The following is a 12,314-nucleotide window of genomic DNA, read 5'->3' as shown; positions in this document are numbered from 1 at the left end:
CTGGAACTTATGGTTGGGCGGTATATTATTATTCTTCACCTTCTGACCCTCAGAAGTGTGGAGTTTATATATTCTCTTATGTACATTCTGAAAAAGAGGGTGGATGAACACCTCTATCACCTCTTTAGAAAAGCCAGGATACCCAAAGAGAACAAGTAATGGCACCCTGAGTTCTGCTATCACTTCTAAGCCAGAGGATTGGCCTGGAAAAGTCCTTAGATGCAGAATGCATTTATTACTTTTGTAGAAAATACCCCCTTTCAGAACTACTACCTCCAGAGTGGTTTCAGGATAATCAGGAATGAGTTACTGAGGAGCCATAATGTGCATTACTTTACAATGGGGCTGTCTTAAAATCTGTAAAGAGTTCTAAAGTGGGAGTTATGAGGTAGTGATGTGGTTGTACAGAGCTAACAAAACTTAACTGCAGATATGTGTACAAGATGCAGGCAAAATTTATTGTGACAATAAAAATCTATTAAAGTAAAACCCTTTTACCAAACAAGGGACCCTTCTTTTTGTTTTTGTTGTGTTGTACAGAGCTAAGCATACACACAAAGGGTTGAATTAGCACAAGTTGGAAACTTGTGAGCAGTAGCGCCATCGTCAAGGCTTCAACCCTGGCTACTGTCCATTTGCACATCTAGCGTAGGCAATTTTTTATTTTTTTACACAATATAGGTCTTTTTGTACTTTCAGACAAAGCAAATACCTTACAACAAATTCCCAGCACCATCCAAAATTCAAAAGAGCCAAAACAAAGCAACTTTTCAATTACAGCCCACTGAACCAAAATCGTAACATTGGATTCCCCTGTCTCAAACAAGACCAACAGTTTAAATAACCAGCTCCATGAGGAGAACATCTTTAAACCTATCAGAGACTTTTCTATTCTATGGACTTTCGCAACAAAACTCAAATTTCTGACCAACTAACTTTCCCTCCAAAATTCAAATTGGTGGACTGTCCTGTTCCCAATCAGGTCAGTGAACCCACTATTTACAGTCTTCAGAGCAACGAGACCCGGAAACCTGCAACAAGCAGTTTATATAGAAAGTGCAGTTCACACTCTGAGCAACAGATGGCGGCAAATTCCCAAACATGAGCTGGATCGCTTAAAGGCAAAAATACACCCATGAAAACGTCAATAAGAACAGAACATCCATCTAGTCCAGATATGGGCAACTCCAGTCCTCAAGGGCCGAAATCCAATTGGATTTTCAGAATTTCCCCAATGAATATGTATTGAAAGCAGTGCATGCAAATAGATCTCATGCATACCCTATTGGATTCGGCCCTCAAGGATTGGAGTTGCCCATGTCTGATCTAGTCTGAACAAGTTCACTGTCCTGTATCACACAGCACCTCCTCAAGGTCAATGCCAGTACTATTGGGTAAGCCACCTTCTTTTGGCAGGGTGCAGCCAGTGTTTACGATATGCCCATTTGGATGTTCTCAGGCAGCATTTTACTAGTGTTCCCCAGTCATTCGCGGTCCCGGTCATTCGTTATATTTTCCGACTGCGAACCGCCAACCAGGAGAGGACAGCTGGAGAGGCAGGAGAGAGAAGCCGGAGCACCGGCGAGTGAAGGAAATCACTCGCTATATGCTCCAACCGCCTCTTCCTAAACTAAAGTCGGGCCTTACCAATCAGGAGCTGCTTTGACACGCAGCTCCTGATTGGTAAGGCCCGACTTTAGTGCAGGAAGAGGCGGTCAGAGCATACAGCGTGTGATTTCCTTCCTGCTCTCTCCTGCCTCTCCCACTGCCCTCTTCATTCTCCCCCATGAAAAACCGTATTTGCAGTTTTTCAAGATTCGCGGGGTTTCCTGGAACAGAACCCCTACGAATATCGGGGGGAGTACTGTACTTCCTTGGAACTATAGCCCCTCCTCCACTATAGAAGACTGTTCAGATCCTTTTATTACTACAGTGGCAAAATAAACAGTCTTTGGAAAAAGGAGTAGTATTTTTATTTTTCATCATTTTGTTACAGACCAAACTACAGGACAGCATCATTTTCTTTCCCAGCACAAATACTGCAGCAATATAATTCTCAAAGCTATTCAAGCTTTACAGTCTTTCTCAAACTTTCATTTGGAAGTACTGTATACTTTCTGGGATTCTGCTGCTCTGCATAGGATTTCTTCATCTCCAGTAACCTAGGCACTCAAGTAGTTTCATGCTGGCTTCAAAACCAGGATTCTAATCCCCTCCCTAACAAACTTGCAGGAGCATTAACCAAAACATCCATTAAACTGTTAAATTTCTGCTTTGAAAAGCCTACATTCCTAGTAGTCTTTCTTCAATGCTTGCACATGAAAAGACTAACCAGAATAAAACAGCTCATAATGTCGAAAGTCCACATCTAGGTTTTCTCTAGTACAGGGTCGCAAACTTTCCAGCCAGCAGCACACAAATCCAGTGCCCCAGCCGGAGGGCACCCGGGTGGCAACGTGATGACATCACACTTGTGCATGCGCGGAGGCCCGTCTGGCTGTGACCCCACCGCAGGAGGGATCCGGGAGGTGCAGAAAGAGGAGGAAACATGCCAGCCAGGAGGAGAATCACCCAAGCCGGCTGACTTCCTACAGGATGTGCTAGTCAGGCAGCTGGCATGGGTGACTCTCCTCCTCGCCAGTGTGTCGTGGCACACCAGAAATCTCAGGAGGCACACAGTTTGCGATAGAACATGTGCAGCTTCTAGTGTTCCCAGGTTTTCCACTCCATCTGGCTGGAAGACACACCTTTCCTCCTGGCTGGCATCCATAGGGTTTTTACCAGGAAGCTTTGCCCCAGCTCTCTAGCTCTCCCTTTCTACCTCGGTCAGGACACCTGCTGAGTTCCAGCTCCATCCCCTACAATCATAGGGGAACTGAAGGTCCTTTGAAAGCCATCTCTCCTCAGCAGCTCCAACTTGTCTTCTAGTGCTGTCTATTTCTTAAGGTGAAGGATTTTGATGGTTTCTTCACTTCTCTCAAGATTTTGAGCGACACACGCTAGCTGCTTACCACACATGATCGGACACCAGTTAATGTCTAGCTTCTCTTTACTTTATGGTAACTTGGGATTTTCTGTGATTGTGTCAGACTTAACATAGTAGATGACAGCAGATAACGACCCGAATGGTCCATCCAGTCGGCCCAACCTGATTGAATTTAATTTTTTTTTTCTTCTTCTGCCAGGTACTGTGCTTGGGTTCCAACTGCTGAAGTCTCCATCAAAGCTCACTCCAGCCCATCTACACCCTCCCAGCCATTGAAGCCCTCTCCAGCCCACCCTACCCCAAACAGCCATATACAGACACAGACCATGCAAGTCTGCCCAGTACTGGCCTTAGTTCAATATTTGCTATTATTTTATGATTCTAAATCCTCTGTGTTCATCCCACACTTTTTTTAACTCCGTCACCGTTTTCCTCTCCACCACCTACCTCGGAAGTGCATTCCAGGCATCCACCATCCTCTCCGTAAAGAAGAATTTCCTTACATTGCTCTTGAGCCTATCACTCCTCAAAATTCATTCTTGATAACATATGCATGGAGACAACAATAAAATTTAAAAATAAATGTTGATAGTCTACAATTAATTATCCTCATCAGCTCATTACATGATAAATATTCATGCTGCTTGGTCAACTATTATTGACAAGTTTAATGGTCAACCTATTACTTGATTGTAAATGTACTTTTGCAGAGTGGTTTTTGTCTTACTGCACATATTAATGTACCACTGATATCTCCCATGACCCTCCCTGTACTACTTTACTTGGTCTTACACCAGGAGTCTCAAAGTCCCTCCTTGAGGGCCATAATCCAGTCGGGTTTTGAGGATTTCCTCAATGAATATGCATGAGATCTATGTGCATTGGGGAAATCCTGAAAACCCGACTGGATTGCGGCCCTCAAGGAGGGACTTTGAGATCCCTGTCTTATACTGTCCAATATAGCCATCAAATCCATTTCTTCAGCACAATATTCTTCCCAGCTTACCCAAGACTGCTCATATGCTGCTGCTAACTACCCCCAATTCCCAGCAGTTGTGCAACCCAGGCTTGGCAGTCTCGTCCCTCCTGCATCTTCACAATACAGCAATATTTCTATCTTAATTCTAGGGTTTTCATCACATCAAACCCTGATATTTTTTGATTGTGTGCATCAAATAACCAAGATGGACAGAGTGAAGAATAAACCAAAGGAGGTATGGAACTCTTGGACGTGTGTATCAAATAACCAAGATGGACAGAGTGAAGAATAAACCAAAGGAGGTATGGAACTCTTGGACGTGTGTATCAAATAACCAAGATGGACAGAGTGAAGAATAAACCGAAGGAGGTATGGTACTCTCAGAAGACAACCATTTCCAGCAAGTGTTAATTCTTCTGGCCCATAAAGTTGGCAATCAATCACAATCCCTCAAATTTAACAAATGAAAATATTCCTAAAAAGCAATAAGCGGGCCTTGAGACCTCTGGCAGCCCCACCAGATTATTAAACAGCAGCCAGTATTAAGAGCTTTCTTGCAAACTTGTTCCACTCTCAGGTAATATATGCCACTGACAGCCAATCATTTCCAAAATATTCTCAGAGATTCAGATAATGGCTTCAGTAGCCAGCTTCTTGTGCATTACAAGTACTTAGGTCTGAACCACAAAGCACCCGTCTTTCACGTACTGTTGCTCCACTCTGAATTTGCCCAATCTTGAGACAAGCTCTCTGATTCCGAGAGTTTAAGGAATACTTGCTCTCCTGTTATTTTTTGAGAGCTTGAGAACTCATGCTTGAAGGTGGCTGGACTCTTCCATGAGTCATAGCTGTTTACAAAAAGTGAGCGAGGATTCTCATAAGTCCTTGTTCTGAGGCATTTCCATAGCCCTCCTCTCTTTTTAATTTGAAAACTATTTGTAAGTCCAAATAGGCAGAACCTGATTTCAGGAAAAAGCATTAAACATGGACTGTAAAAGTTAGAAGCCAGACCTAGGAATGACTCAGCCTGTTCCCATTCACCTGGCATCACTTGGTAACATCCCCCCAAAACAAAAAAAACCCCACAAAAACATGGCGTCTACAAAGCTGTAGTCAGTCAGCACACTGCCCAATTACCCCCCAGCAATTTCATTTCATTTCTAATAATCAGTGCCATAATGTAGGCGAGAAGAGAGTCCTCACCTCTTGTCTCCTCTCAGCACTTGTAAGCAAGACAGGGCGACCTATGCATATGTTGGTTGACTTCATGCTATTGAGGCCCAGCTGGACCAGGAAACTTCTGCAAGCCCTGGGCACCTTGTCTTCACCTGAAAGAAAATGAAAGTCAAACACTGGGCCCAAAAAACAGACAAAGAATTAAAAAAAACGAACTCCTAGCCCTCCTTTTACAAAATCGTAGTGCGATTTTTAGCACCGGCCGAGGCAATAACAGCTCTGACGCTCATAGGAATTCTATGAGCCACGACCGGTGCTAAAAACTGCAATGTGGTTTGGTAAAAGGGATTGTGTAGGGTGGTTTATTAGGCTTCTAAAGTGTGCCTTATTTTCAGCTGAAAATTCAACTTAAGTTTTACTTATAAGCATAGGCTTGCCATTCATTTGCCTAAATTATTAATCTAATGTTGAAATACAGCGTTAAGCTTCAAAGTTTTTTCTCTGCCTTAGATCCACTCGTTGTCATCCCTTTTTATTTTCCTAAATTTAGGAGTTCAGTAAAATTTTGAGTAAAAATTTAGGGACCATTCCCTAGTAAATTTTCAGAGGCCAATTTAGGAGCATAACTTTTAAAGAGGATTTTTTGTACACACTAAACCCATTTTCCTATTTCTGGCCACGCATTAATGTTGGCAATGGCATTAGTTTGTGGTCATGTAGAAAACTTACCAAGCAGCACTTACCAACTATTTAGGAGACAGGAAAGGCTAACCAGTTCGAATGGTGCTAATATCAGCATGCTAGCTCAGCACATCCCTGCCCATTCTCCGCCAGACACAAAATGAATGGTGTTCTTGCAACAAACACAGCCAGTCAAATTTTCAAGATATTCACAATGAATGTCCATGAGGTAGATCTGCATGCACTACCTCCATTTTAAGCCATCTCTTTCATGCATATTCACTGTGGATATCCTAAAAACCTGACTGGCTGTGTTTGTTGCAAGAACATCATTCATTTCGTGTCTGGCGGAGAATGGGTAGGGATGTGCTGAGCTAGCATGCTGATATTAGCACCATTCGAACTGGTTAACCTTTCCTGTCTCCTAAATAGTTGGCTCTGTTGCATAGATGGAGAATTCTATTCTACCAGTATTTTAGTCCGTTACATTAGCGGGTGCTAGCAGCCTTACTTTTATCTCCCCCCTGTCCAGCAGCACCCCTTCCTTTCCAATCCCGATACAACGCTACTTATTATCTACTTCCCTCCTCCAGGCCGAGGAACTAACCGGACCCTCTCCTTCCTTCTTTCCCTCCTACCCTGAACTTTCTGATTTCCTGGACTTTTCCCCTTTGCCTTCTCCCCGATGTTAATTCAAATTCCTACCCCTCTCTGTTTTTGTCATGGCCTTCCCTCTCGCCTTAACTTCCCCCATTACATTTCTCCAGCCCTCTAAGAATCCCCTACACCCTCGCCCTTCATCTCCTGCTGTCTGGCCGACTCTGGCAGAATTATTTGTAAGTTTAAAGTTATTGCGGCAGCTCCTCTCACGATCCCCACCTGCGTTGGACTTCTGATGCAGATGGAGATTGTGAGAGGAGCCACCGCCGCGTCTTTGAACTTAAAAATGCACTACGGCAAGGCACTAAGGGAGCAGGCCAGCCCTGTAATTGATATAGCGCAAAAGTACAACATTAAAATCCACTCCTATGCCGATGACATCCAGCTGCTCCTCCCACTAGGCAAAAAACCATCGTCCCAAATTGCTAACCTCCAACACTGCCTCTCTGACATGAAAACCTGGATGACAAACAACAAACTACAACTGAACGCCTCTAAGACCGAACTCTTATGGATCAGGAAAAAAAACATCAAATACACACGCCCAACACTATCATGGGACTCCACTCTACTAACAGCAACAGATCAAGTACGCAGCCTAGGAGTAACCTTAGACGGACATCTATCCCTAACCACCCACATATCCCAAGTAGTCTCTACTTCCTTCTACTACCTCCACCAACTGAGAAGGATCAAACCCTACATCTCCATACCTGACCTAGCCCAACTCCTCTACGCATATGTCCTCTCCAGAATGGATTACTGCAACTCCCTACTTAATGGAATAACCAAAAAAAGATCTCAAGCGCCTCCAAAGGGTCCAAAACGCAGCTATCCGCCTCCTACACAGCCTCAACTACCATGATCCCATCTCCCCAGCACTCCGCGCTGAACACTGGCTCCCAATTAGCCAATGCTGTGCATTCAAGGCCCTGGCAATAGCACACAAAAAAATTTATGCCACCACCCCCTCCTACATAAAATCCAAGTTACCCATCTACATCCCCACCCGCACCCTCCGCTCAGAAACGGAGATACGCCTATGCATTCCAGCCGGAAGGTCCCTCCTCTCAGAAACTGCCCGCAAACGCTCCTACAGCCACTTCATTCCCCAACTCTGGAACCAACTCCCCCTCAACTCAGACTACAGAACTCACTAATGACATTCTGGAAAATGGTAAAGACCCTCCTCTTCAACTAAAGGTCACCCTCAGTCTACATCCAACCCCCTTAAACCCCACCTCTACCCTTCTTTCTCCATTCTAATCTTCTGCCAAAAATTTCTGTATAGTCCACTCTCAACCTATACTCAAATAACTCGTATCTAAACTAAACTACTTATATTTAAACTACTGTTCTTAATTTGGTGTATAGTCCCTATATTTACACTGCTGTACAGTCTCGTATGTCCAAGTATTTATATCTACTGTATAATCTTGTATGTCCAATTCACTCCATTGTGAATGCTTACTTGTAAACCGTTCTGAGCTACTGGGAGGACGGGATAAAAATCTAAATAAATAAATAAACAACTTCACCTTGAAGTCCGCGAGTGTGCTTGCACAGAAACAGAACCCTAAGAGCGCATGCGCACTCCTATCTGCCAGGGACCTACTGATCACGGAAAACGGAACATGCAAGTAGGAGTGCGCATGCGCGCTTAGTGTTTTATTATTATAGATTCATCTATAATAATAAAATGCTAAGCGTGCATGCGCACTCTTACCAGCGTGTTCCCTGAGATCTGATCTGTTGGGCTGTGGCCGGTAGGAGTGCGCATGCACGCCAGACAAGCCTCTTTGCTCTCCACCTATCACTGCTGCAGTGGGTCCTCTCACGGAGAAGGATTCCGACGAAGGGGAGCCACCGTGACACCCAAAATTAAAAATGAACTTCGTCCATAAACAGCCCCACACTCACAGCTCGGCTTCAGGCACATGCGCGGCGGCTTGAGACATCTGTGGCGGAGGGCAGACGCGAAAGGAGGTAAACGCAGTGTGAGCAACGAGAGGGGGAAGAGAACGGTACTCTTCAGCGGAGGTGTTATTGTCAGCCGTGGACTGGGTTTTTAACGCCAACAAATATTTGTCCGGGTGGTAGGAAACGGGCCTACAAGTGTGGACATGTTGGAGGGAGGGGGTTTCATTGGAGACGGCATTCGGACTTTAGCAGGCCACGTGGAGAGTAGGCTGTGGCGGCATGACTGAAAGGTTCCTAAGGAAAAAAAAGGGGGCTATAAGACTAGTCAGTCTAATATACTACTTCTTCCCTTAAAAAGCTCCCAAAGTGTTTAAAAAAAAAATTGAAACAAAAACAATGTATAAATTTTAAAAGAAGAAACTAAGCATTACATCAATTATCCCTTAAACAGAAAGTTAATGAATCTAACAGTCTCAGGAGGAGCATTCCAAATTAAGGTTGCCTTAAAGGAAAAAGATTGCTCAAGCAAGTTTTTAGAGCAAACACCTTTGATTCATAAGCTTGAGAGTTCTCGTACATTGTCTGCAAAGGGAGCTTTCCCATAGGAAATATCATTGCCAAAAACTCTTCCAGTGTATCTGCATAGGAAACTTTAAACACAAAACAAGAAATTGTAATGGCATTCCACTCTAAGCATCACAAGAACTAGGGCAGAATTGAAGATCTGGTCAAATTCTGATAAATTCTGCTTTATCTTAGATCTTCAATGACCTGAAGATTTAAAAGTCTGCAAGATTTACAACCTGCCAGGGACTACCAGAGCATCAAGGGTAAATGGGAAAAAGAATTGCAGATTAATCTGAGACATTGGGATGTAGCCCGTACTTTGAGGGCGACGCCTGGGGTGACCCCGTGTGCTTGGTTGTGGGAAACGTATTATAGGGTGACCTTTCGTGCTTATTACACTCGTACACAGATGTTTTATAGTGGAGGTCTTCCTACACTACTATGTCATAAATGTGGGACGGGGGTCATACTTTGGGACATGTCTTTTGGTTCTGCCCATTATTCAGCGCTTCTGGAGGCGTATAATCTCTTATATATGTCAGGGTTAATTGGGAGAGTCTTACGCAGTACCCCAGACCACTTTGTCTTGGATTTGCCAGAGGCTTTTGGCCATTTACCTAGGGGGCATCTAGCTTTGTGTAGGAAGATGAGTTTACTGGCCAGGAAATGTATTCTTCAGTGCTGGACGGTTCCGGACCCTCCGGCATATTGGCATTGGTGGAACCAATGCATCAGTTGGTCATTTGGGGGGCGCGAGATTCTGGAGGGTCTAGGAAATGAAAGATGTTGTTTTTGAATATATGGGAGCCTTATCTGCAAGTCTTACATCCTAAGGGTCGCAGTGCGGTTTTAAGATGGGTGTCCTAATTTGTTAGTTAGTTGGGTTGGGAGAGTAATGGCGAGTACTGGTGGAACGGGGTGGAGAGTATCATTAGGGGGGGAGGAGAGGGGGGGTTTGAGGAGGGGAAATGGGGTGTATTGAAGGTTCTGGCAATTAGTCAAAGAAAGGATAAGTGGTTCAGGTGGGGGGAAGGGGTGGTGTGACAATTTTGGGTTTCATAAGAGTACATGGCTTTGGAGTACCTTTCCACCCTCATTAATCTCACTTGCCCTATGTAGAGAAGGAAGGGGAGGGAGTTTGGTTGATGTTACTCTTTTATTGTATATGCTTGTTCTATTATTGTATATGATGCATTATTATTTGTACTGTGCACCTTTGGGGTGCGCTAGTGTTGTATTTGCTGTGTTTGCATTAATAAAAATTGTTTGAACCAAAAAAAATGGCTGCATATGTGACAGGTGAAGCTTCAAACCAGTGGTGTGTCTAGACAAAAATATTTGAGGGGGCAAAGCTAGGTATGTGGGTGGGGGCATCATGCCCATCACATCACACACTCTTCTCCCCAACACCCCCCCCCCCTTTAAAATTAGCAATATAAGACACCATGGCTTTCTATGACTAAAGAAATCCTCCTCCTCCAGCTAGTTTCAACTGCTCAGTAAAACTGCCATTATAATAGATAGCATCATTCAACAAATTCTTCTGTGGGAAGTGGAATCTGGATTCTCTACAGGATTGTCCATATTCTCCAACAACGGAGCTCTTTCTCTTACATGTCATACTAAAAATATTCAAATTGCCCCCTCTCCTAGTCCCTTGTCACATCTTTCATGCACACCTTAGTGCTCCATTTTCATCCTCTGTACTCATCCTCTCAGCCCTCATCTACCCTCCACTACCTCTCTTGCCCTCACCAACCCCAGATCCATCCCTGTCTCCCATTGTCTCTCATTTCCACCCTCACTCAATCCCTTCAGAGATCTGCCCCTTTCCTCTCATACTCCTCTGCAGAACCCCCAAACCTTTTCAACACCTCTTTCTCTACAGTCTTCCAGGTCATTCACATTATCGAGATGGCTTGGGGAAATCCAAGCAGCATAAAATCTGTTCTACTCCTTGGAATCTTGCCAGGTACCTGTGACCTGGGTGCACCACTCTTTGAAACAGGATACTGGGCTTGATGAACCTTCAGGCTGTCCCAGTATGGCAATTCTTATGTTTTTATGTCTCAACCTTTCCCCACACGTTTAACACTTTTCTCTTACCTCCCCCATTTTACTCCTTCTCCCAACCTATCAAAACATACCCACTCATGCCTAACAATTGTCAGATTTTACTACCCCTCAAAATTCCCTCTCCAATTTATAATTCCCTTCTCTACCCCCACAATTCACCCACCCATGAGTCACATCCATCTTCTGCTCTTTCCAGGGTTTCTTGTCCATTTGATTTTCTTATCTCTTCATGCCCACCCTCATTCCATCTATGCCCTAGCATCTTCTCTCTGCGTATGTGTCCCTGTCTCTATCCTTTTTCTCATGTTCAGCACCTGGGCCTCTTTGTCCCCATATTCCCCCCGAGTGTGAAGCACCATCCTTCTGTACCATGTGCCTCCTCATGTCCAGCTTCTTCCCCTCTCTATCCTAGGACCAGCATTTGTCCCTGTCTCTCCACCCTACAGTCTAGTATCTCTCTCCATCCTCTGGCCATCTCTGGGGTCCCCCTCCACCTCTCACCCCAGCATCTCTCTGTCCTTCCCTTGGCTCCACCGTTTCTCCCCCATCATCCAATCTCTTCTCTTTTCCTCACTATGCCACATCACCCCCAGCTAGCACCTCTTTCTCCTGGAATTTGGGTGTTTTTTTTCCCAGTGGAGGATAAGGTATCCTTCTCCCCATGTGGTCCATTCTCTTTCTTCTTCTTCTCCTCCTCTTCCTCCCACCCCCCAAAAAAAATTTGTTATGAAGGAAATCTAAAGTAGTATAAAGACATTTCAACCTGCTGTGCCATCTTTCTGTCTGCTGCCCAGCCGCCCTTCCTCTTCCTATCCCTGAAATGATTTCATGTTTTCCTTATATATTGATATTTATTAACATTTGTTTTTTTCTGATGTGAAGAAGGGTTACCTTCGAAAGTTCATCTTAAAATGCGTTGAGTTAGTCCAATAAAAAAAGGTATCACCCTATTTACTTTGTTTTATTTCTTCATACTACCTTGGAAAGTGGACTAAGTTTCAAGTTTTATTTAAAAAAATTTATACTGCTCAATCAAACTTCTATGCGGTGTACAAATAATAATTTTAAAAAATATTTTTTTTTTTACAACAACAGAAGTGTAGGTTAAAACTTTACAAAAATAGACTTCATGGGGAGTTAGTAAAACAAATAATACACAAACTGTAGACAAACAGGAACAAGAGGGGAAAATGGGAAGAACTACAATAATCAAAGGAAAGTGAACAGAAAAGGAAAGATATGTTAGGAGAGGATCTGAATAAATATTAT

The 12,314-nt window shown here is 43.8% G+C and overlaps 1 protein-coding gene across 2 annotated transcripts in view; it reads right to left on the bottom strand.

The window, feature by feature from the left end:
* Positions 1–12,314, bottom strand: part of SPATA5 (spermatogenesis associated 5) — a 460,802-nt gene that overhangs the window by 411,147 nt on the left and 37,341 nt on the right. For both annotated transcript variants that reach the window (XM_033938624.1, XM_033938615.1), the window contains exon 2: positions 5,169–5,293. In XM_033938624.1, the coding sequence (XP_033794515.1) occupies positions 5,169–5,293 (125 nt within the window). The remainder of the gene's footprint in view (positions 1–5,168; positions 5,294–12,314) is intronic.

Source organism: Geotrypetes seraphini, chromosome 1, assembly GCF_902459505.1.
Source record: "Geotrypetes seraphini chromosome 1, aGeoSer1.1, whole genome shotgun sequence".
Classification (NCBI taxonomy): domain Eukaryota; kingdom Metazoa; phylum Chordata; class Amphibia; order Gymnophiona; family Dermophiidae; genus Geotrypetes; species Geotrypetes seraphini.
This window is presented reverse-complemented; position numbering and strand designations above follow the sequence as displayed.